The 26371-nt window shown below is 37.4% G+C and overlaps 1 protein-coding gene across 1 annotated transcript; it reads right to left on the bottom strand.

Annotated features, from left to right (window-relative positions):
* mRpL27 (mitochondrial ribosomal protein L27) lies at nucleotides 1-25825 on the bottom strand. Its single transcript, XM_090415382.1, has 3 exons — nucleotides 25554-25825; nucleotides 17192-17349; nucleotides 1-298 (listed from the first exon to the last, which is right to left on the bottom strand). Exons 1-3 carry the CDS (start codon nucleotides 25579-25581, stop codon nucleotides 95-97), a joined length of 390 nt encoding a protein of 129 aa, XP_090271508.1. The 5' UTR covers nucleotides 25582-25825; the 3' UTR covers nucleotides 1-94.
* Nucleotides 25826-26371: the final 546 nt, after the last annotated feature.

Genomic DNA, 26371 nt, shown 5'->3' with positions numbered 1-26371 from the left:
TTACCTCAATATAATTGACTTTATTGCTGTTTTCTTTAGTTACATTAAATATGTGCAGAACATTTATACTTAAAGGAAACAAATTCACTAACATTTATCTTAGCTGCACAAGTCTAAATGTCTTCTCTTGAGGAGGAGGTATAATATGGAGAAATGGTCTATAAAATATAGGTGATTCTGAATTTCCATACTGCTGCTTGACAATTTCATTATCCCATTTAGGATTCAGCTTATCAACAGTTAACTGAACGGTGCCATCACATAAAGCATACAGTGTCCGATCACGACTAATACCCACCTGAAAGACAAAAAATGGTGAACAAACTGAAAATCTATTTACTTGTAAACTACATTTAAAACATTCATCAAACATTCACATGGTGCCTTCATTTAGTAGATACCCACATAATACTAAATGAACAAGTTCAAGTTGGATTTGGGATTTAGACAACTAAGTTATAATCTACACTGGCTTAAAAGAAACTAATGGTACAACATAATGAAATTTTATCTTAAATGGGGTTTTACCCAGTTAAACAACTCCTACAATAAATGAAACACAACAGTGGAATTTAAGATAGGCATCAACATTAAAATATTATTATTATTTATATGGGCACTCATATAAATAATAATAATATTTGGATGTCAAAAGACTCATTGCAGGACCACTCGATCCATTAACATGTAGCTATCATATATCTCCTTAAACTTATTCATTGTTGGGGTGCTCACAACTACCTCTGGCAATCCATTCCACTCATTCACCACTCTCCAAGTAAAAAACCTATTGGCCACACTCTTAGAGAACTTCCAATGTGACCCCTTGTTTTTCCCCTACTCCCCATGTACCAAAATGTTTTCTTCTGTCAATCTTCCAGAATCACTTTAGAAACTTAAGTTTCTATCACATCCTCTCTCCTCTGCCTGTCAGCTAAACTCTGCAGCTAATCACTCTCAATCTATCCTCATAGGAAACATTCCACAGACCTGACACCAGCTTGGTCACGCATCTCTGAATCCTCTCCACCACCTGCCAATCACCAAGAAACACAGGTTACCACATAAATTTAGTTTAATCCTTTATCCAAGTGTAAGAAAACAAGGTTTGCGTCTGAAGTATCTTCAGGACTGAGGCAACTCGTAGTAAAGGTAGACCAAGCTCTCATCACTCCTTGTCTTAGTATCTCCCATAATGCAAAGCACAGCTCCTTGCAGACATGTATAACACTATAAGGCAGTGGTTCTTAACCTGGGGTGTGTGCACCCCTGGGGGTGCAAGAAAGCATTTCCAGGGGTACGAGAGAAGTTTCTAAATTTTCGATGGAAACTACCGCCTGACCGCCTGTGAGAAACTAGCGAACGCTACGTCGACTCTTGGGACCCTCACTCCTACCCTCTCTACCTTTGCCTCAGCGCATCGCACTTACCAGTACATGCAGTAAAATAAGAACAATTCTGGTGTACACAGTTAGAACCTTATCCACAGCTGGCAAAAGGAAATTACATCCAACATCTTTCTCTAAATCCAGAGTAATTTAATAATAAGGTGAGACACCTTTTGGCAACTCGTATAGGTAAAGATGACTTCTGCATTGCTTCCACTTTGGTATCACCACCTCTGGGTCTGGCTCCCACTGATGAGACCTCAACAAAGGTCGAAAGCGGTCTGGGAAGTGGCCCATCCCTTAATGCATAGCATTATACATGTCTACAAGGAGATGTGCTTTGCATTATGGGAGATACTAAGACAAGGAGTGATGAGAGCTTGGTCCACCTTTATTAAGAGTTGCCTCAGTCCTGAAGATATTTCAGGTGCAAACTTTGTTTGTTTACACTTGGATAAAGGATTAAACTAAATTTATTATAGTCTAACCTAGACTTAGTGGAAAAAAAAAAAAAAACTTCCAAGGTCACCAAATCTCAGCACAGTAGTCAACATGTGGCTGAATCATAGGTCTTATAAAGAGGGATAATAACCTCCCTATCATTACTTGTCAATGTACTCTTCAGCATTCAAGTAATCCACTGAGCTATTTTGCCAACTTTTGCTATATGTCCTCTGAATTTTAACTCTCTATCCACCATCACCCCCCAGATCCATAGCCTCATCAATTTCCTGTAAACTAGTACCATCAATATGATACAAAGTGTGTAATCTTTTCAACCCAAAGTGCAGCTTTGGGTTGAAAAGACACTAGGGAGTTCTTTCGCTTGGTTGAACAGCGGGAAGGAGTGATGACAAGAGGCCATCCCTGGAAGTTACGAAAGGAAACTGTGAGCAAGAGGGTGAGGAGTGGTTTCTTTGCATGAAGAGTGGTTGAACCATGGAATGCATTGTCTGATGGAGTGGTGAGAGCGAGAACGGTCAAAGAGTTCAAGGAGTGGTATGATAGACTTTGTGTTTCTTAGGGGGGGGGGGAACCTCCCCTCGATGAGTCTTGATATAACAAGGTGACAAATACCTTGGACAGGGGGAGATGCATATACAGTGGTGTACTTGGATTTTGCAAAAGCTTTTGATAGGCTCCCATACCACAAACTATTAAATAAATTGAAACAGACGAGATTGGATAACAGACTTCTCAGTTGGATCAGTGACTAGCTATGAGATAGGTATCAGAAAGTTGTATACGGGGGGGGGGGGGGCAGACAGTATCCCATAAGAGGAAGGTCACTAGTGGTGCACCATAGGAATCAGTTTTGGGATCATTGTTGTTCAATTTCTATATTAATGATATGGCCTTATAAGAGGGTTTGAATAGACTGCATGAATAGGCAGATAAGTTGAACTGTCATTTCAATGTTGCAAAGTGTAAGGTTTTGAAATTTGATAAGCATGGTGGGGAAACTTTAAAGGAAGTAGAGGAGATGAGGGATCTAGGAGTGATTCAGTGATTAATGAGGAAATAAGAAAAATCCTAGTCTTGTTTGTTATAATTACTATATAAAATATTATCCTTGTTTGAAGTAATTTCTAATAAAATTACTATTTTAATTTGTTATGAAAAAGGGTCTTAACTCATTCTAAATTTTTGTATGCCTGGCTAATGCTTCATTCCACCCGGCTTGTAAAAATTTCAGGGGAGAACACTGCACTCATTCACAACTCTCCAAGCAAAAAATCTAGTCCCCACACCCCTGATAACTACACCTTTATTCAACTTCCAGGGATGAACCCCTTGTTCTGGTGATTCTAGCCAAGTGCTGAAACATTTCCCCTATTTCTATCATAACCACTCTTTTTTTATCAACAAACTTCTACAATCCATACACCTTCAAGTTATCCTCATAGGGAACATTCCACATGCCGCTCACCATCTTCTTCACTCGCCTCTGAATCATCTCCACCAAAGAAACCTAGGAGATCAGACTTGAGTACAGTAATCCAGATGTGGGCATATCAAGCTCTTATAAAGAAAAATAATTTCCTTATGTCTACTTGTTAATGTGTTCTTCAAAAGCCAAGTAATCTTATGGTCAAACCTAAGCAATATGTCCTCTAAACTTTAACTCTCTGTCTACCACCACCCCTAAATCTCTAGCTTCATCTATTTCCTAGAGTACAGTGCCATCAACGTGATATACGGTTTGTAATCTATTTATCCCAAAATGCATAACTTCACATTTCTAGCCATTCAACTGAGACCCATTAACTTTTGTCCATACTGACAGCCTATTTAAGTTATCCAAACTCTCCAACGTCACCTTCATTAACTATTACTCAACCTAATTTGGCATCATTCGCCAAATAACTGAATATTTCCTTTCAGGTTATTTCCTATATCATTTACGTACAAATTAGACAGCAACGGTCCCAGTACTGAGCCCTGTGGCACACCACTAGTTACCTGTTTTTGCCTCGATTCTGCTGCTCCATATACCACTCTTTGATATCTGTCTAGCAGCCTCTTATCTACTTAATCAGTGTCATATCCATCCCCGTTTGTTCTCATTTGTGTAACAGAGTTCCACGTGGTATTCTGTCAAATGGCTTTGCAAAATCATCATGTAGCCATATCCTTTATCCAATTCAGCTGTTACTCTATTATAAAAAGTTAATAAATTACTAAGGCATGTATTTTTCTAGTATTTTTACTACCACACATGAGATACTGATTGGTCTATAATTTGCTAATGTAGTCTTAGAAACTCCCTTATGAAAAGGAATTATTTTGCCCTCTTTCCACTCCCTTGGAACTCTATGAAAGCTGAGACTTAAATTAAATAGCCTAGTCAAAGCATTGCCTTTTGCTTTACCCTGCTCAGCTAGATCCTTTGCACATTCTCACAAAACTTGAGCTGATATCCCATCTAATCCCACAGCTGTATTTGCATTGAGATTCTGCAATATCTTAAGGACCTGCAATTCATCCACCTCTGTTCCCACATCACTGTCTGTCATATAGGTAAGAAGTAACCTCACCAGGGTGATATATCCTTGCAAAGTGGTTACTCAGTAACTCAACCATTTTATCCGCTTCTGTATCCTCATGACCATCATCACTCATTAAGGTTAATCTTCCACAGTCATTTTTCCTCTTACTTGCCACATAACAAAAGTACTCTTCGGGATTTCCTGCTCAGCTAGATTCTTCTCGTAATCTGATTTTGACTTCCTTGCCATGCTGGTCACCTTTCTTGCCTGAGCCTTGTACTGTTCATGAGTTTGCTGGTCTCCTTTCTCTTTATATACCCTCTACAGCATTTTCTTCTTCTGCAGCTTGCTTCATAATATTACTCATTTATCTAACTCCTACCTGATTAACCCTCCTTACCCTTGGTATACAATTTAATAGTGCTTTCTCTAGATGACCCTTAACTATATCCAATTCATTACTAACATCCTTACCCTGTAGTGGTTTATGCCATGGTAGAGATTTAACCATGTCACTGTCAATATGGATAAAATACATCACTCCTCTACACTTCATATCCATCACATATTTCAATGTAATATCAATGGTATTACAATTTTAATATGCACTTTGCATCCATGGTAACTTGAAAGTATATATGCGTCCTGCCGGTAAGGTGGTTAAACTTCTTCCTAAGCATGTCATAATCACCTGCCTTGTAGTTCCACAAATACCCCTTCTCGACAGAATACTGCTCATGTTTTACAATCTCCCAACTCAAGACTGCATGTTCACTTTCACCAACTGGAGGCAATGTTGTCACCTTGGTTATGGATAGCTCTTCAGATTTTATGACCAGTTCCAATACTCTCCCACTCCCATAGTCCCCTTAAGTAATTATCTCTTAGCAGGAGTATAAATTCTATTTCCTTCCTGCCATGGGATCTGTCTTCCTTCCAGTCTGTATCTCCATAGTTTAAGTCCCCCATAATAATCACTCGACCTGTACTCGTTGTACTAATTTGGTGATACATATATAATAAAATAAATAAAAATGACTACATAATTTTAGCAGGAGACTTAAATGCAAGAATTGGAAACACAAAAACTAATAATAATATAGGAATACACGGAGAACACACTCTAAACAGAAATGGTAAAAAATTGATTGACTTTGTAGTTTATAGTAATCTAAAAATAATGAATTCCTTCTATAAACATAAAGACATATATAAATATACTTGGGCAGCAAGAGGATGGAAATCAATATTAGATTACTTCATATTAAATGAAAAGACATCAAAATTTTCACTAGATGTTAGAGTTCACAGAGGATATGAAATAAGCAGTGACCACTTCCTTGTTAAAATAAAATTAAGATTACCACCTAAATGGCTACAAGTAACAAGAACAGAAAGAAAAATTGAAACATTTGTTTATAAAACTAGGCTATTGAATGACACAAATGTACAATGGCTATATGAACAAAGAATTAACCAATATCTAGATAAAATAAAACAAAATGAAGAAATAGAATGGCTTAATATAAAAACGATACTAAATGCAGCAGCAAATGAAAGCTTAGGAAAGACCAAAAAAATTCAATAAAAGAAAAAAACTGAAGATCGGATGATACAATCAAAGAAATAATTAAAAAGAAAAAAGAAGGCTATCACAAATGGTTAAGCAGTAAAAGATTAGAAGATGAAATAGAATATAAAAGAATAAGAGCCATTGCTAAAAGAGAAGTCAGAAAAAGACAGAGAATCATGGAATAAATTTGTTTCTAATTTAGAATATGATTTATATAAAATAAGACCCAATGTATATAAGATTTTGAAACACCTAAATGCAGATACCAAAGAAAACATAAAATTAAACACTGAATTAAAATTAGAAGAATTTCTAAATTACTACACAGAACTGTGGACAGACAAATATTTTAAAAAAGACAACTGGCAAACAATTAACGAAAATGAAAAGGAAATAACTGACGAAGAATTAGAAATCAGCCTGAAAGAAACAAGAAATGGAAAATCACCTGGAGAAGATAAGCTAAGTTCAGAACTATATAAATACACAGGAACAAGATTCAAAAAAAGACTCTTAATATTTTTAAATAAAATTTACTCAACTGGTATCCCCCCAATAGAATGGAAAAAAGCAATTGTGATTCCTATCTTTAAGAAAGGTAATAGAGATGACCCTAAAAACTATAGAGGTATCAGTATACTAAATTCCTGTTACAAAATATATAGCAGAATCTTAAATAACAAACTAATGAAATATTCTGAAAACTTTATTCTAGAGGTACAGAATGGATTTAGAAAAGGACGATCATGTATAGACCCAGCCTTTTGCCTAAAATTAATAGTAGAGAAAAGAAGAGAATATAATTTGAAAACACATATTGCATTTATTGACTTTGAAAAAGCATTTGACAAAGTTAAAAGAAACATATTATTTAACATATTAAAAGAAAGACAAATACCAAATAATATCCTAAAAGCTATCACAAGTATATATGAAAATAATCAAATACAAATAAGATTAAATCACGAGCTATCATATACAAGAGAGATAAACCAAGAGGTCCGACAGGGATGTCCCCTCTCAGCAACTTTTTTTAATATCTACTTAAATGAAATAATAATAAAATGGAGTAAAAATTTACACCAAGGAATTAAACTTTCACCTACAGTTAACTTAAACACTCTCCTCTTTGCAGACGACCATATAATAATTACAAATTCTGAAGATAACTTGCAGAAAGCTATTTTAAATCTAAATGAGATATCCAAAGAATATGGTATGACAATATCAACAGAAAAATCAAAAACTATGGCCTTTAAAGGACAAGATCCAGCAAGAACTAAAATAGTAATAGATAACAAGATCTTAGAACAGGTGAATTCATTTAACTACCTAGGATGTATGATCACATATGAAAATGAAAAAGATATAAATGTAAAAATTGCAAAATATTTAAAAATAACAGGTGTAATTAACTCTATATTTAAACCAAACCTAGTTCAAAAACAAACCAGGATAAAAGTATACAATACATTAGCCTTACCGGTCTTAATGTATAGAAGCGAAATCTGGACAATAAAACAAAAAGACAAACAAAGATTAACAACAGCAGAAATGAAGTTTATGAGAAAAACTGCAAAGTATACCCTATTTGATCACAAAAGAAACGAAGATATTATGAAAGAATTAAACCAAGAACCAGTAATAGAAAAAATTAAAAAATATAAACATAAATGGATGGAACACGTTCAAAGAATGAAAACAAAGCTTACCAAAACAAGCCTTAAAGTACAAGCCATTAGGAAAAAGAAAAACGGGACGTCCTCTTAAATGATTCAACGATGACTTCTAAGGCCGGAACAAGCCATGCTAGGCCTAAATCCTTGATACGTATGATGATGATGTCTTCCAGATCATCTGTGGAATTCCCTGGCCTATAGCAACAACTGTATATATTGTCTTACTGGCCTTAATCTCACACTAGATTGCTTCAAATGACCAGCCACCTTCCCGCATTTCCCCTATTCTTTTTGGTTGCAATTCATCTGCTATCATCAGCAGTACTCCTTCTCCCATCCTATCTTCCCTGAAAATATTAAACCCTTCACATTCAATCCCTGTAACTACATTATTAGTGTGACTTGACTGACAGCAGTCAAGTCACACTAATGCCTATAACGTTTTGGCAAATTAGCACTAACCAATGACAAAAACTCCTCCCTCGTGTTCCTGATACTTCTGACATTAGTATATAGAAACTGCAGCATCCCTTTAGTCACCCACCCACCCACCCACCTTTACTTTCTGAATTGACTACCATATTGGATATTTTGGCTTGACAGCTAAATTCCTCAGTCATTCACACACTCAGTTGCCTCATATGTGCTTTCATACAAACTCACTTGCTTCCACTCCAATTGCTTGTTTCCCTGAATTTGCGCTTCAGCATGCTCGATGAACAAAGCTCTCTCCAGACGCCTAATACCAGAACCATTCAGATGCAGTCCATCAGCATTGTACAAATCCTTCTTTCCATCAAATAGAGACCACATATCCACAAATTCTACATCATTCCTTTTGCACAGTCTACATATAGACTCATGGGTTATCAATGCCCTCCTCAATTCACCTAAATCATAAAGTGGTAGGAGATTCTGCCTCTCCTGACAACTCCTTTATATCCTCCCTTATAGAATATTTCTCGCCTCTCAAATCATTTTTACCAACCAACCATTTCCTTCAACTTACCTTTTTACATCGAAATGGCATGGCTAATATCATGAATTTTTGCACCCAGATTCTTAAGGAATAATACCACACATTCTGAAGGAATAAGAATATCACCACATATTGCTAAGGATTGTGCACAACAATTGGCTATGCCCTTGACCTGGTTATTTAATGAAAGCCTTGCAGTGGGTAGGGTTCCTAAGGAGTGGAAAGAAGGCAAAATAGTATCACTCCAAAAGCATGGTTCTAGGACAGAAATTACTAATTATAGACCAGTCTGTATAACTGCAGTTGTGATAAAGGTGTTGGAAAGATTGGTTATAAATAGAATACTAGATTGGGTTGATAGACACAGCATTCTTTATGATGGTCAGCATGGATTCGTTAAGAGTAGGTCCTATATTACCAATTTATTTGCATTCTATGATAAGATAAGGAGCATGTTAGTTAAGGGAGTATCATATACAGTGATATTCCTGGACTTTGCAAAAGCGTTTGATAGATTAGCACATGACAAGTTGGTGTACACATTGCAGAGAATGGGAATAGATAGTATACTAGTTAGACAGATTGGAGTTTGTCTCACATCTGAACGATACAAGCAAGTGTGTATGATGGAACGGTGTCTCAAAAAAGGAAGGTAACCAGTGGCACGCCCAAGGTTCCGTTCTTAGGCCCCTGTTTAACTTGTTTCTAAACGATATATCATGTGGACTGAGTGGGGATCTTCAGTTGTTTGCTGATGATGCAAAGTTTGGGAGAATTATAAGTAGCACTGCTGACATCACTTCCCATCAGGAAGATTTGAATAGACTTTTAACTTGGACAAAGGATTGGGGGTTGTAGTTTTAATATTAATAAGTGAGAGGTTGTAATTGCATTTTGGAGTGCAATCTTGTGTACTATTGTATTGTACTGTGTATGCATTTGTGTACTATATTAATGATGTCATAATGCAGGAAGTGGATGAGATTCAAGATTTGGTAGTGATGTTGGCAGTAGACTGAAGTTTAGATGGCATATTGCAAGTGATGCAAAGGCTGTACATTGCAGTGCTGCTATGATAAAAAGTACTCTAACATATAGGAATAAGGAAATGGTTTTGCCATTGTATAAAAAAAAGTGGTCGGACGACACATGGACTATTGTGCTCAAATTTGGTCACCTGGTTTTCAATGTGATGTGGAAATACTGGAGAAGGTTCAGAGACTAGTGACTAAGACAATATCAGGACTTTGGAATGCTGGACATGGAGGGAGATTGAAAATATGTAGATTGCAGAGTTTTGTGGATAGGAGAAAAAGAGGTGATATGAGAGACATTTAAGTTGGAGGATTTTATTAGATGAATCCAGATGGGATTATGAAAAGAGTAGAAGGTGAGAGGGGAAGAACCAGAGGTCATTCCTGGAAGTTATGTAAATGTAAAGTGTGGTGAAGAGGAGTGTGAGGAATAGATTTTTTTACATGGAGAATTGTCAGCGAATGGAACACATTACCAGAATGTGTTGTTAATGTAAAGAGTGTTAAGGATTTTAAAATTCTGAATGATAAATATGTTGTCAGTTGAATGAACCTTCCACGGTGCATCCACTGACTCCATGAAAGATGCAATAATAATAATAATCCTTTAAATAATTGCATAAATTTCATTTCAATTTTGTCATGAGCTTTTTCATTTGTGTAATCTGTTTTCTATAGTTGAAATCCTAATATTAGCTTTATTTCCATGTTCTTTTGCGTAATTGATGACTTTTAACTTGAATTTTGAAGAATATGACAATCTAAATTGTACATATTTTGGTCATAAAGTATTACAAAATAAAGATTTATTGTTACATAGACCATATATTTATAACGTACTTAAGCTCTTACAAATTGCCTACCGGTTTCGCTAGTAACTGACTAGCTTTCTCAAGGCTTGCATAGTACAAAAAAAGGTAAATGCAAAAAAGGTTTAAAAATACAAAGAACCGTTAGTACCTGTTAGGTAGCTAGGGTGACACATTCGCGTGACATAACTACTCAGCATCATGAACACGCGTTACATGCAAACGCGTAATATGATTATTTGCATATTGCAGCTCTGTTGAACTGAGGGAGTTAATTAGATTTTTCCAGGTATCATTCAGAATGTCCCCTTGATTTCTGTTTAGGTTACTTCCCGTACGTAGTACAACTGCCGCTTCTTTAAATACTCAATGTCTGTAATCCTCGTCTATGTAGGGCATGGAGCTGTTATTCCAGTCTATAGTGTGGTTCGAAGTTGAAAAGTGATGTGCCAATCCTGAGGTGATCGTTCTGTTGTGATTAACATCGCCTACATGTTTTTTCTGTCTTATTTCCAGGCTTCTCGAAGTCTGTCCAATGTAGGAAAGGCCGCACGTGCATGGAATATTATACACACCTGGATATTTATAAAATGGCACACTGTCTTTAGGAGATCTTAGGACCTGTCTTACGCTATTTGTTGGTTTAAATACAACCCTGATGTTATGTGTCTTTAACAATCTTGCAATTTTTGTGGAACTTGAACCTATAAAGGGGATGACTGCTGTTGAGATTTGCTGGGCGACTGTTCTTTCTTGTTGGTTATTTTTGTATAGACATTTGTTGATGATGTGTCTAGGATAACCATTTTGTGATAAAGTTGTAGCTATTTGAGACAGTTCTGTTTGAACTTCTTCCTCGTCAGAGATAAATTTTCTAGCTCGATTTCTTAGCATGTGGATGATGCTGTGTTTCTGTGACCTATGATGGTTAGAAGATTAATGTAGATATCTTCCAGTGTCCGTTGGTTTTTTGTAAATCGACAGTTTGATACTATTTCCTTGTCTTTTTACCAGTAAGTCCAAGAAGTGTAGCTGTTCGTTATTTTCTACTTCTAGAGTAAATTTTATTTTATTGTGGAGTGCATTGATTCTGTTAACGAACATATGTAGGCTTTCTAAGTTGTCTTTCCATATGATGAAGATGTCATCCACATATCTCCACCATATAGAAGGTTTAGGAGTAATGCTGGTGAATATTTCATCTTCAAATTTCTCCATGAAAAGGTCTGCACATGGTGGCGACAGAGGGCTGCCCATGGCTAGGCCTTCTAATTGTTTGTATATCTTGTTAAGTTTGAAAAAATTTGATTGTAGGCAATGCTCGAACATCTTTGTGATATCTGCAGGAAAGAGATCTTTGATAATGTTCATTACCTCTTCTACTGGTACATTCGTGAACAAGGACACTACATCTAGGCTGGCCATTATGTCTGTTTGTGTAATTTTTATGTGTTTTAGTTTGTCCACAAAGTGTTGAGAATTTTTTTAAGTAGGACTCTGTTTGTCTAATTTTTCCTTTAAGTAAATTCGCTAGGTACTTAGCCAATAGGTACGTTGGGGAGGACCTGCCATCCACAATCGGACGAAGTGGCACTTCTTCTTTATGCACTTTAGGTGCCCCGTACAGTCTAGGAGTGATGGGATGTGAGGATTTAAGTTTTCGTTTTAGTTCTTCAGGCCAAGTATTCACGTTACGGATCAGGAAGTTTGTCTCATCGTGGTTCTTCATTGTAGGATCTCTGGTGAAGATTTTGTACGTGGAACTGTCAGATAGTAAGTCGTTTAACTTCTTAATGTAGTCTTTTGAGTTAAGGATAATGGTGGCATTCCCCTTGTCTACTTTCATAATTATTATTTTTTTGTTCTTCCTTAAGTCCCCATAGCTTTCCTATCATATGGAGTGGTATTCAGTTGTGTTTCTTTTGCTGTTGCTAGGATGATAGTGCTTTTGAATCTAATGTCGTTGGCTACACCTTGTGGTAGTGGGTAGAGACTTTTTTCAATTCCACACATAAAGTCCATTTTTGGGATGTAATTAGGAGTGATAGAAAAGTTAAAACCTTTTTTTAGAATCTCCGATTCATGTTTCGAAAGGCAGTGATTTGACAGGTTGAAGATCACTTTGTTAACTGGGAGGCCATTGTGTGTCTGGTATTTTTTCTTGTACAGTTCATTATTTTTTCTAATTTGTTTGGCTTTATTGAACTGGAAAGTTTTCTCATAGCTCTGTTCTAACATGTGGTCTATATAATTCCAGGTCGTATAATCAAGACTGTTGGAAATGTCAACAAAATATTCACGGCAATTAATATCACTTATATTCAATTCGTACCTGATGTGTTGGTTTCTTTCTCTGAGTAGTGCCAATGACGCCCTGTGGTAAATTCTTCTGGATTGTATGGATTTAATATGCCCGTTGATTATAAGAAATTTAGGGATGATAGAGAAATCCCTACACCTTTTTAGGAAAGTTAAGTGGTTCAATAGCTTGGCTTTTCTGCATTTTTCCTTTTCTAAGCACCGAACTTTGTGTTTCATTAGACTATTTAAATTGTACATGTTTTGGTCATAAAGTATTACAAAATAAAGATTTATTGTTACATAGACCATATATTTATAATGTACTTAAGCTCTTACAAATTGCCTACCGGTTTCGCTAGTAACTGACTAGCTTTCTCAAGGCTTGCATAGTACAAAAAAGGTAAATGCAAAAAAGGTTTAAAAATACAAAGAACTGTTAGTACCTGTTAGGTGGCTAGGGTGACACGTTCGCGTGACATAACTACTCAGCATCATGAACACGCGTTACATGCAAACGCCTAATATGATTATTTGCGTACTGTAGCTCTGTTGAACTGAGGGAGTTAATTAGATTTTTCCAGGTATCATTCAGAATGTCCCCTTGATTTCTGTTTAGGTTACTTCCCGTACGTAGTATAACTGCTGCTTCTTTAAATACTCGATGTCTGTAATCCTCGTCTACGTAGCGCATGGAGCTGTTATTCCAGTCTATAGTGTGGTTCGAAGTTGAAAAGTGATGTGCCAATCCTGAGGTGATCGTTCTGTTGTGATTAACATTGCCTACATGTTCTTTCTGTCCTATTTCCAGGCTTCTCGAAGTCTGTCCAATGTAGGAAAGGCAGCACATGCATGGAATATTATACAACCTGGATATTTATAAAATGGCACACTGTCTTTAGGAGATCTTAGGACCTGTCTTCTTATGCTATTTGTTGGTTCAAATACAACCCTGATGTTATGTGTCTTTAACAATCTTGCAATTTTTGTGGAAGTTGAACCTATAAAGTGGATGACTGCTGTTGAGATTTATAAATATCCAGGTGTGTATAATATTCCATGCACTTGCAGCCTTTCCTACATTGGGCAGACTTCGAGAAGCCTGGAAATAAGACAGAAAGAACATGTAGGCGATGTTAATCACACAGAACGATCACCTCAGGATTGGCACATCACTTTTCAACTTCGAACCACACTATAGACTGGAATAACAGCTCCATGCCCTACGTAGACGAGGATTACAGACATTGAGTATTTAAAGAAGCGGCAGTTGTACTACGTACGGGAAGTAACCTAAACAGAAATCAAGGGGCCATTCTGAACGATACCTGGAAAAATCTAATTAACTTCCTCAGTTCAACAGAGCTACAGTACGCAAATAATCATATTATGCATTTGCATGTAACGCGTGTTCATGATGCTGAGTAGTTATGTCACGCGAACGTGTCACCCTAGCTACCTAACAGGTACTAACGGTTCTTTGTATTTTTAAACCTTTTTTGCATTTACCTTTTTTTGTACTATGCAAGCCTTGAGAAAGCTAGTCAGTTACTAGCGAAACTGGTAGGCAATTTGTAAGAGCTTAAGTACGTTATAAATATATGGTCCATGTAACAATAAATCTTTATTTTGGAATACGACAATCGTTTTTTATTTTCACATTTTTATGGGCTAGTGCTCAAACAGGGTAAGTTAATGCATTAACTTACCCTGCCAATGAGTTACATATGTATGAATCCTGCTTTCAGAGTTCTGATTGGTTTATTCAGAATCAACCGTTAATGACGTCAATCGACAGAGTTACCAAAGGCTAGTGATTGCTGGAAGCCTGTTCGCAGAGACAAGGTTCCAACAGTTTTTCCATGGCAACCACGGCTCTCTCAATTAGTTAAACCCCCCCCCCGTGTTTAAGACGACTTCCAATTTTTGGTCTAAAAATTTTAGAAATAAAGTATTGTTTCATACACGAAAAAATACGGTAAGTTGTCAAGCCTCATGAATAGGAAGAAGGGGAGGATATGATTGAGACATACAAGCTGGTCCGGGGTTATCAGGCTGACATGAAAGAGATTTTTCATAGAATGGGAGGGGGGGGGGGAAACAAGAGGCCATCTATGGAAACTGTATAAGGAGGGTGTGAACAGAGTGAGGAGTAGGTTCTTTGCATGGAGAGCGGTTGGCGAGTGGAATGCATCGCTGAGTGTGTTGGAAATATAGGCACGTTGAATCAGTTTAGAGCACGGTTGTATAGGCATTGTGTCTAAGAGTGTGTACCTATCATGATGAGTCCCTGACTCTATGCTGGTCAGATAATAATAATAACAACCATGTGCACGGTGGATTTGAAACCACAGTCTTTTGGCTGGAGAGTGGATATGCTAACCACTCGGCCAACTAAGCTGCAAAAAAATATTTTTTAACAGAATACTTTTAATATTATTATTATTATTATTCAGGCCTCCAAGGAGTCAAAAGACTCATCGAGGGAGGTCCTTTCTAAGACATAAAGTCTGTCAAGACTCATCGAGGGGAGGTCCCCCCCCTGAGAAACACAAAGTTTATCATACCACTCTTTAAACTCACTGACCGTTCTCGCTCCCACCACTCCATCAGGCAATGCATTCCACGGCTCAACCACCCTCCACCCAAAGAAACCACTCCTTACCCTCTTGCTCAGTTTCCTTTCGTAACTTCCAGGGATGGCCTCTTGTCATCACTCCTTCCCGCTGATCAACCAAGCGAAAGAACTCCCCAGTGTCAACCCTGTAACCACCTCTCAACAGTTTAAAAGTCTCAATCATATCACCTCTCCTTCTTCTATCCACCAAACTCTGCAGTCCACATTCTCTCAGCCAATCCTTATAACTATCCTTGTACAGTCCTGAAACCATCTTTGTCATCCGTCTTTGTATCCTTTCCACAGTTAATTTATCCCCTTCAAATCCTGGGGACCAAATCTGAGAACAATAGTCCAAGTGTGGTCTGATCAGAGACTTATACAATGGAATGATAACCCTCTTATCTCTGCAGGTCAGTGTCCTTCTCATAATAGCAGCAATCCTCTGTGTTACCATCACCACCTTTGCAATATGTCCCCTAAACTTCAGGTTTCTATCAATCATCAACCCCAGATCTCTTGTCTCCCCTACTTCCTCCAGTATAACTCCTCCCATAGAGTATGCAGCATCCCATCGATGTTTCCCAAACCTCAAGACCTTACATTTTGCTGCATTAAACTGACACCCCCATTCATTTGCCCATCTATCTAGCTTATTTAAATCCTCTTGCAGGGCTACCACATCTGCACTATTACTAATAATCCTTCCCAGCTTCGCATCATCCGCAAACAACTGAATATCCCCCTGCAATCCACTGGCTATGTCATTGATATAAAGGTTAAACAATATAGGTCCTAGTACTGAGCCCTGTGGGACCCCACTTGTAACCCTCTGCCTCCTGGAAACTGCTCCACCATACACAACTCTCTGATACCTATCAGACAGCCAATCCTGAATCCAGTTGACCAATCTGACATCCAGACCCATGTGCTGCAACTTAAATATCAGCTTATCATGTGGCACCCTGTCAAATGCTTTCGCCAAGTCTAAGAAAATTGCAGTATATGCCTTTCCCTCATCTAATGCTCTTGTAACTTTATTATAAAAGGCTAGCATATTGCTAAAACAAGAGCGTCCTTTCACAAATCCATGTTGATTCTCACAGATAACATCACCCTCATCTGCCCAATGCTGTACACGGTCCCTCACTACTTTCTCCAAGATCTTAACAACTACTGATGACACACAGACTGGCCTATAATTAGACACTTCCAGTCTGTTACCACCCTTATGCAATGGCACTATCTTACCTTCCTTCCATTCCCTGGGCACCTTTGCCAAAGCCAGACTTTCATTGAAAAGCCACGTTAAAGGTATTGTCAATTCCCTAGCACATTCTCTCAAAACTCGTGGCGAAATACCATCCATATTTGTCCACATTTTTTTTTTTTTAACAAATATTTATTATTATTATGTGACACTTCCAAGGAGTCCAAAGACTCAAGGTAATGCATCTACTCTACACCTCTCCATCTCCACCACTCAATCCACCAACTACAGTGAAGCACATCATCTACACCAATGCCATCTACTGTCCATCACAACTACTAGTGTTTCCACAGACAATCAAAAACATCCTGCCCATGGCAGGATACAAACCCCACAGCCTTTTGGCTCAGGAAACAGATATGCTAACCACTCGGCCATCCAGGCCAGCAATATAATTTTTTGTAAATTTACTTAATAAATGAGCATAAAAACTTTCCACAACTACATTTAGCAGTTTCAGATATTAGACGCTGTATGGTATTAGTATTATAACTAGATAAGTATACTTAATATCTTGAAACATTAAGTAAATGTTTTAAATAAAAACTACTTACATTTAATCCAGGATGAACCTTCACACCCCACTGCCTCAAAAGGATTGTTCCCTTAATAATATAATCACCAATATTTCTTTTAAGACCCATTCTTAATGATTTATTCCTTATAGGATTTTGTTGGACCACATGCTTAATTCCAAGTAAATGGAAAGTCCCTTAATTAAAATAAAAAAACAATCAATGAAATTTTATTTCAAAAATAAAACATTCAATATTTACTTCATGAGAAACAGGCAAAATTTTCAGAACCAAAATCCACATGCATTCATTCTACAGGTAATAGGGAGGTCAGGAAGAAACAGGAAGATTTTACTGAAATGGCATTATTATTATTATTATACCCTCCGTGGAGTCAACAGACCCATCATAATGGGAAGTTCATTCAACTGACAACATATTTATCATATAGAATTTTAAAATCCTTAACACTCCTTGCATTAATAACATATTTTGCTAATGCATTCCATTCACAGACAATTCTCCATGTAAAAAATCCATTCCTCACACCTTTCTTCAGCACACTTTTACAAAACTTCCAGGAATGACCTCTGGTTCTTCCCCTCTCACCTTCTACTCTTTTTATAATCCCCTCTGGATTAATCTGACAAAATCCTCTCACGAACTTAAATGTCTCTATCATATCACCTCTCTTTCAATCCTATCCACCAAACTCTGCAATCCACATTTCTTCAATCCCTCTCTCCATAGCCAGCATTCCAAACTGCTGATATTGTCTTTGTCACTCGTCTCTGGACCCTCTCCAATCACACTGAAAAATCGTCTCCACATCACATTGAAAACCAGGTGACCAGATCTGAGCACAATAGTCCAAGTGTGGTCTGACCAGTGCCTTATACATTTGCACAAGCAGTTCCTTATCCTTGCATGTATAATTGTCTGTTAGAGCATATCACATATCAGCTACATCTGAGGATATAGCTGTATATAAAGCTCTCTGTTAGATTTGTTATATTAATTTGTTTATATAGGAATAGTCACTGATTGATTGATTAGTGCATGGTTCGAGTGTTAATCCTAAATCTAGGGTCAGCTCGACTCCTGTAAAAGATTCACTGCCAAAGCAGCCTCTCGTTATCCACTGATATTTAATAGCCCTTAAATCAAGGTTCTGCATTAAGTGAATACCTAGATTCTGTTCTCCAACCTCACAGCTATTTAAGAAGCCTCAAAAGTCACTTGGTTAAGCCACTTGCGTGTCTATGAAACTCCGGAGTTTGTTTCACCATAAAAAATCCTTTCCATCTCTGTATGGGACTGGACAACTTTTGCTTCAAAAGCCTTTTATTTCAGAGAAATGTTCCTCACTTCACCAATGAGATTTGACACTTTCTTTTTTTTTAAATCCAAAAGTCTTAGTCATCCAAGTGCCATGGAGATCTAGGACTCCTCATAGGAGGCATCAGCTAATGCTTTTATATATATTTTGCAGAATGTGTTATGAACTAAACATAAATGAGTTCAAGGTTCATTACAACACATGCTGCTTGCTGAATGAGACCTTCCATGAGGAGTTATCCTCATTATCAAATTCCTAACATATACCCTCGGGGGAGGGGGGGTGTACAGGATATTTTCGATATGTGGAGAGTATGATGAATAACGATACTGGACAGATTACCTTGCTGGATGGAGATGTGACGGAGTGATTGTACATAACATCACCTGCATAAAGTAAAGAGCTGAGATTAACATCTCCAAATTTGACATCAAGTTCAATACCACTTTCTTTCATAATGCGATTCATACAAATTATAAATAATGGTGGAGATAATGTATGTCCTTTTCTCACATCTCATTTTACATCAAACTATCTTACTGTATATCCTTCGATTCTAACTGCTGAATTACAACTGAAATATAGGCTAAGTATTGCTTGATATAATGTCCCATTTACACCATATATTATTATTATTATTACGGGTATCTCCATGGAGTCAGTAGACTCATCGTGGGAGACCCAAATTAGCAAAACAATATTTATCATATCTCTTCTTGAATTCATTTACAGACGAAGAGCTCACAACTAAGTCAGGCAATAAATTCCACTCATTCACCACCCTCCAGGCAAAAAACCTTGTTCTGACATCCTTGTTAACCACACTCTTCTTTAATTTCCAGAGATGACCTCTTGTTCTTCAATCACTATCATACAGCTGAAACATTTCCCCTGCACCAATCCTATAAAACCCTTCAAGTAATTTAAATGTTTCTATCATATCCCCTCTTCTCCACGTATCAACCAACCTCTGCAATCCATAAGCTCTCAATCTATCAATGTAAGGAGCATTTTTTACATCACTCACCAACTTGGTCACTCTTCTCTGAACCCTCTCCACAGCCTCCTCATCTCCAAGGAATCCAGGTGGCCAGACCTGAGCACAGTAATCCAAATGTGGAAGTATCAATGCTTCATAAAGGGGAATAATAACCACTTTATCTGTGGATGTCAGTGTGTTCCTCAACAACCAAGTAATCCTATGTGCAATCTTGGACACCTCAACAATGTGTCCTCTGAACTTCATCTCCCTATCTCTACTAACACCCCTAAGTCCCTAGCCTGATCAATCTCTTGGAGTACTGTTCCATCAATGTAGTACACAGCTGGTAATCTTTTAATCCCAAAATGCAAGACTTTACACTTTTCCACATTGAACTGATATCCATTATCTTTTGCCCATTCTATCAGCTTATTTAAATCATTCTGCAAACTTTCAACATCAGCTTGATTTTTTATTGTGCTACCCAACTTTGCATCATCAGCAAACAACTGAAAATCTCCCTGAAAGCCATTTCCTATATCATTTATATACAAATTAAACAACAATAGCCCAAGCACAGAGCCTTGAGGCACACCACTGGGCTTACTGTATCTCTTTTACTCGGCTCCTCCATACACTACCTTCTGGTATCTCTCCCTGAGCCATTCTCCTATCCATATCACCAATTTAGTATCCATTCCCATCTGCTCCAATTTGCATAACAGTGTTCCATGGGGTATCCTGTCAAAAGCTTTAGCAAAATCCAGAAGTACCACTGTACAGCCAGTTCCTTTGTCCAACTCAGATGTCATTCAATTATGAAAAGTTAATAGATTGCTAAGGCAGGATCTACCTTTAACAAAACCATGTTGGCCTCTATAGAGTATCATATCCTGATCCACCCATTCTTGAATTTTGTCTTTAACCAGCTTTTCCAATACTTTTACCACTACTCCTGAGATGGTGATTGGTCTGTAATTAACTACCACAGTTTTAGAGCCACCCTTATGCAAAGGAACCACTTTGCCTAACTTCCACTCCCTAGGGACCATACCAGAGTTCAAACTTAAATTAAATATCCAAGTAAGAGAGGTTGACAATTCATTTGCACATTCATGCAACACCTGAGCTGATATTCCATCTAAGCCTACAGCAGTGTTTGCATTTAAATTTTGCAATATATTAAATACCTCTGATTTCTTAGCTTCAATTCTCACATTAGTTATTGCTACAGGTACAGAGATATCCTCACTTGGGTGATAGACTTTTGAAAAGTGATCACACAGTAACTCGACTATTACATCTGATTTTGTCACCTTAATACCATCAGCACCCACTAAAGTTATCCTTCCGAAGTCATTCTTCCTTTTACTTGCCACATAGAAGAAGAACTCTTTGGGATTACCCTTGATCTCTTTGGCTAAGGTCTTCTCATAATCTGATTTAGCTTTTCTTAGTATGCTGGTAACCTTTCTAGCTTGAGCCTTGTACTGCTCATGGGTGTCCTGATCGCCTTTCTCCTTGTAAATTCTCCATAACATTCTTTTTTTTTTGTAGATCAAGCTTGATACTACAGCTCATCCATCTAACGCCTGCCTTGTTTGACTTCCTGACCATGGGGACGCAATCTGATATTGCTTTCCTCAGATACCCGCTGATTTTATCCCATGCACTGCTAACATCTTTCCCCTGCAATATGTTCTGCCATGGGATGGCAAGCTCACTCCGAAGCTTGTTATAATTGCCTAACCTGTATATACTGTATATTCCGTATATACCCCTTCTTAACAGAAAAATCAATACCACATGATTGCTTTCATCAATTGGAGGTAACGAGGACACCTTACTTATGCATATAACCTCTGAACCAATAACCAGGTCCAACACTCTCACACCACGTATCCCTTCAGTTATGTGCTGTTTCAAGTAATTATCTCGTAGAAGATGTATGAACTCCATTTCCTTTTTGCTATGTGATATTTCCTCATTCCAATTGATATCACCATAATTAAAATCTGCTATAATAATCACTAAATCTGCACTCATTGCACTAATTTGCTGATGCATGAATTCAATATCCCCCCCTGTACTCCCAGGCCTATAGCAGCATCCAACTGTATATTTGGTTGCATTGGTCACTATTTCACACCAGACCGCCTCAAATGAATTCTCATTCACATGTCTATCATCGTGATATACTACCTTCTTTGGCTGCAACACATCAGCTATCATCAACAGTACTCCTCTTCCTCCTGTTCTATCTTCTCTATCCTCCCTGAAAATACTGTACCCATCACATTCAATTCCAGTGACCACATCTTCTACTGACAGCCAAATTTCACTAATGCCTACAACTTTTGGTGAGATTGCACTGACTAATGGCAAAAATTCTTCTCTCTTATTTCAAATGCTTCTTGCATTGGTATACAAAAATTGCAGATTCCCTCTAGATCTTGTACCAGCTTTAGAAGTGATATATAAGTCACTAATTTCAGTAGTCCCATGCTGATTTTTATCCCCTCTCTTCTGCAATTTATTCTGTGAATAAGGATCAATAAATATACAATCAGTGCTAAAGTTTCTCTCTCTCACACTCAACCTTTTCAATATTAGTTTCCCTGTCCAATTATTTCAACTTGTTCAGAAAACAGTAACTTCTTCAATCGCTTATGTCCTTCCATGTTCAGATGCAGTCCATCTCTAGCATACAACTGTCTTTTTCCTTCAAACACGCTCCAAACATATAACAGGAGCATTTTGAACAGTTTTTTTTTTTATTGGCACCTTCTCATGTGCCTTTTCCAGATTGATGAAACTTAAATACAGACCCTTGTTATATCCCCATGGTTTCTCAACTATTTGTCTTCAAGTGAAAATATGCTGACAACTTCTGTTTGGCCTGAACCCATCTTGTCTTCTTCAAGCTTCTCTTTCACAATATTTCTTAACTTTTTCTCAGGTATCTTACCAGGAACACTCAGTATGGAAATTCCTCTGTAATTCTCATATTCAGTTTCATTTCCCTTTTTACAGATTTGTACAATGAGAGCTCTATGCCAAACCTTTGGAATTTGACCCTCTGACCAAGCCTTCTGAATTATGCATTGTAGCCACCATAAAACTTAACTTCATATTCGAGCATTTCTGGTCAAATATGATCTACTCCAATCCCCTCCACATTTCAAGTTTTTGACAGCTTTTGCCTACTTGGAGTACTGGTGTGTATTCCTGATTGCATTCCTGTTGGGTGTTTACTACCACCATGCTGTCACTGCTCTTTTCATTTAGCAATCTTTCAAAGTAATTACTTCAGACATCTAGAATATCTTTATCTGCAGTTTTCATGTCACTTTTATTATCTCAGATTGCATTTACCATACTCTTTCCTCCATTTCTGCGTTTTTAAATAGCATCCAGAATGTTTTACTAACCTCCTAACATTAATTTTCTATGTTCTTACTGAAGTCTTCCCTTCCTTTTCCTTATCTAGTTTTACATAGAGCTTTGCTTTCTTACATTTTTTCTCAGTATTACTAGGAACACAAGCCTAGTTACTTTTGATATGCTTTCTTCTTTTCCTTGACTGCCTCTTTATCTTCCTGAGGCCACTATAGAGTTCTGATTTTTCTATCCTTGCAGATTACCTTATATATATGACTGAATTAATCAGAATTTTTTCAGGAAATTCCACTGTATCTCCAATGTTTCCTTCTTATTTTCAAACTGTTTCATCTTCCATTTCACACTCTTTCATGAAAGTAAAAATAATACTTCTAATTAAAGCCTATTAGATAAGAAATTATATTAATTCTTTACCAAGAGAAAAGGAAACAAACTTGCATGTGAAGGATATTCATGACTAGTCTACTACTTGTACACTCAATAGAAAAAACAGTACTGATACTTATGTAATAGCGAATTGGTCCTCCTCTAGTGCAAATAACAGCCTCTACTCTCTAAGGCTCCACAAGATGTAGGAGGATTGTCAGAGGTAATTCTAGCCATGCCTGTGGCAGCATTGTCCACAACTTCACCTTAAACATTGGTCCTGGACATATGGATCTAATACCTCACACTATGGCATCCTAGAGAGAGATTCAATCAGATTTAAATCTGGTGGGCTTGGGACCACTGGATGGTCCCAAATTCAGAAGTGTTCCTGGAGCCATGACTGGGTGGTTGTGGCCAGGAGGCAGAGCATTTTAGTGCAGAAACTGACCACTGGCTGCCAAAGGCAATGACAGTGTGTAGGTGATCACCCAGCACATTCTGGTAGCTTGCAGCACTAAAGGAGCTAATGTGTCACATGAGAAGACTCCTCAAACCATCACAAAGACACCACCTCCTTGAACAGAGCCAACCTGGCATGATGGGATCATGACCTCATGCTGTTGATGCCACACCTGCACCCTCCCATCAGCTTGGTACTGATAATGGAATTAATCAGACCATACAACTCTGGTCCACTCTGCAGGGATCCAGTTTTCATGGTCCTAACACCAAGCGAGGTGTAATGCCCGATGACAAGCTGTGAAAACAGTGGTACACAACTAGGTCATTAACTCCCATAGCCCATGGTATGCAAGGTACACCATACCATTCGCTGTTGCTGCTTTGACCTCCGACATTGATACTGGATGTGATTTGTGCTGCCATTACTCTGCTGTTGCTGCTTTGACTTCCGACATTGATACTGGATGTGATTTGTGCTGCCATTACTCTGCTGTTGCTTTGTAGCAGCCTGTACAGTCTACACTGACCTTCGTTCATTAATGCCATGGGGTCGGCCACCACTTGCTCACTAGTAGACCTTAGATATGGCTGTCCTCAAGAATGCTAGAGTTCTTACCACTTGGGCAATGGAATGACCAATCTTTCTTACACCGATAATTCATCCATGATCAAAATCACTAAGATTGCCACATTTACCCATGTTCGTTGATTGCAATATACTGTTGGGAAGCCCTAATGTTTGCCTATTTACCATCTGCATTCTGTTTTAGTATGTTTAACTCTGCATGGGGATGCCAGTGTCAACTTCCCGTCATCCCTACCTCTATAATGTTTTTGAGAGTATGTAGAGGTGGACTTCACACCAGTTGCCTTAGTATACCACAATGCAAAACAAAGGTTATGGAAAGGGCCAATACCCAGACTGATTTCAATCTTTATTAAGATCTCATCAGTGGTAGCCAGACTCAGGAAGATAACAACATTAAATCAATATTGCACCCTCCATGGTTGGCAGATGAATTGTGGGAGATTCATTCAGCAGACAACATATTTATCATACTGAATATTAAAATCCTTAACACACTCTGCATTAACACCATATTCTGTGGTAATGCATTCCATTCACTGACAATTCTCCATGTGTAAAAAAAAAAAAAAAAAATAATAAATAATCTACTCCTCACAATCTCTTCACCACACTCTTACATAACTTCTGGAAGTTATGTTGGCCTCTGGATTTTCCTCTCGCTGTCTACTCTTGATGCTAGCAATATTTAGTTTTATTACATTTTTAAGTAAATAATTGGTCAATCACTGCATTTTTGTATGGACGGCCGAGTAGTTAGCGTACCACTCTCCAACTGGTTCGTATCCCACCGTAGGTATGGATTTTTGTGATCGATTTTAGGTGGAAGATGAATGTCAACGCCTGGTATGATACCACCCCACTCCACTCCACTTATTGGAGGCCTTAAGCGGCTTGAAAAAGTTCCATGTAGTCTCTAGAGCAGGGTTTCCAGACTATATAAAAAAAAATAAATGAAATACATATATATAAAAATTGATAAAAATAGAAAGAAAAATCCTTTGCCCACGCACGGCACAAAATGTACTACAGGTTCAGGAAACAACTTTTCATGAAACGAAAAAGGAAAAAAAAAAAAAAAAATTCGTTATATTAGATCACTTTCCGGACATCATAAAAACACACTTAAACGATCGGGTTACCAATAACGATTTTATGAGCAATCTTTCGTTCAATTATGTCATATTTTACATTTCGAGTTGTCAATGGTCACCTTCCTCCAATGAACTATTAAGAGAAATTTTCTTTTGCATATACTTACATCTCGTGGATACAACCCTACTCCACATCGTATTCCACGTTCGATAATTTTTTAAAGCACACAACGCATTAAAATTCCCCTACTAATGTTACCATCGTGATGCGATCGCTATTGCACAGTTGCGACACTCTGGAACTATAGATCCATAAAGATCAAGAATAAAAATTCATTAATTGTTTCTTTAGTAGTTATACACGATATATGCCAATAAAAATTCATTAATTGTTTCTTTAGTAGTTATACACGATGATATGCATTCATTAATAATAGTAGATAGGGTATAAAGGCCTCGCCTACTCCCTATAAGGGAATAAAAGGCATCAGCTGTTTTTTGATTTTTTTTTTTTATTGGAAACGATTACTTTGCTATAATTTAATAAGTACAATAAAAGCAGCTTAAATAAATACATAAATAAAAATTCCTTAAACATTCTCAATAATCCAAAAATGTCAGTATATTCAGGTCGATATACACATACACAAATTATCGCTTAATTATTTTATTATTATTTAAATAAAAAATGATAATGCCTTTTATTCCATATAAAGAGAAAGCCATGCCGTTAAAGCCTCACTCTCCACGAGTAACCAATCAGAAACAGCTGGCCAAGGACTATTACTAATTATAAAAAGCATACCATATAGAGAACACTAGCGTCGTCATGTTATGGTCCCTGACCTTAACACAACATATTATAATAATAAATAATAATAAGCTAACGTTTTTTATTCCCTTAGAAGGAGTAGGCAGAACGCAGAACGATACTGTTTTGATGGGTGAAGCATAAATGCTTTTCATATTCCCCTCCATCTGAAAA

The sequence above is a fragment of the Typopeltis vanoorti genome, chromosome 3, assembly GCF_054136105.1.
Source record: "Typopeltis vanoorti isolate ZY-2024b chromosome 3, IOZ_Tvanoo_1.0, whole genome shotgun sequence".
In the NCBI taxonomy this organism is placed as follows: domain Eukaryota; kingdom Metazoa; phylum Arthropoda; class Arachnida; order Uropygi; family Thelyphonidae; genus Typopeltis; species Typopeltis vanoorti.
The sequence above is the reverse complement of the archived record's forward strand: the minus strand, read 5'-3'. Positions and strand labels throughout refer to the sequence as shown.

Coding starts and splice junctions, on each gene's coding strand:
- mRpL27 (XM_090415382.1), bottom strand. CDS start 25,581: ATGTGGAGTAGGGTTGTATCCACGAGAT. Junction 17,350..25,553: donor TAGGGTTGTATCCACGAGAT/GTAAGTATATGC, acceptor ATTTTAATTAAG/GGACTTTCCATTTACTTGGA. Junction 299..17,191: donor AGGTTCATCCTGGATTAAAT/GTAAGTAGTTTT, acceptor TTTGTCTTTCAG/GTGGGTATTAGTCGTGATCG.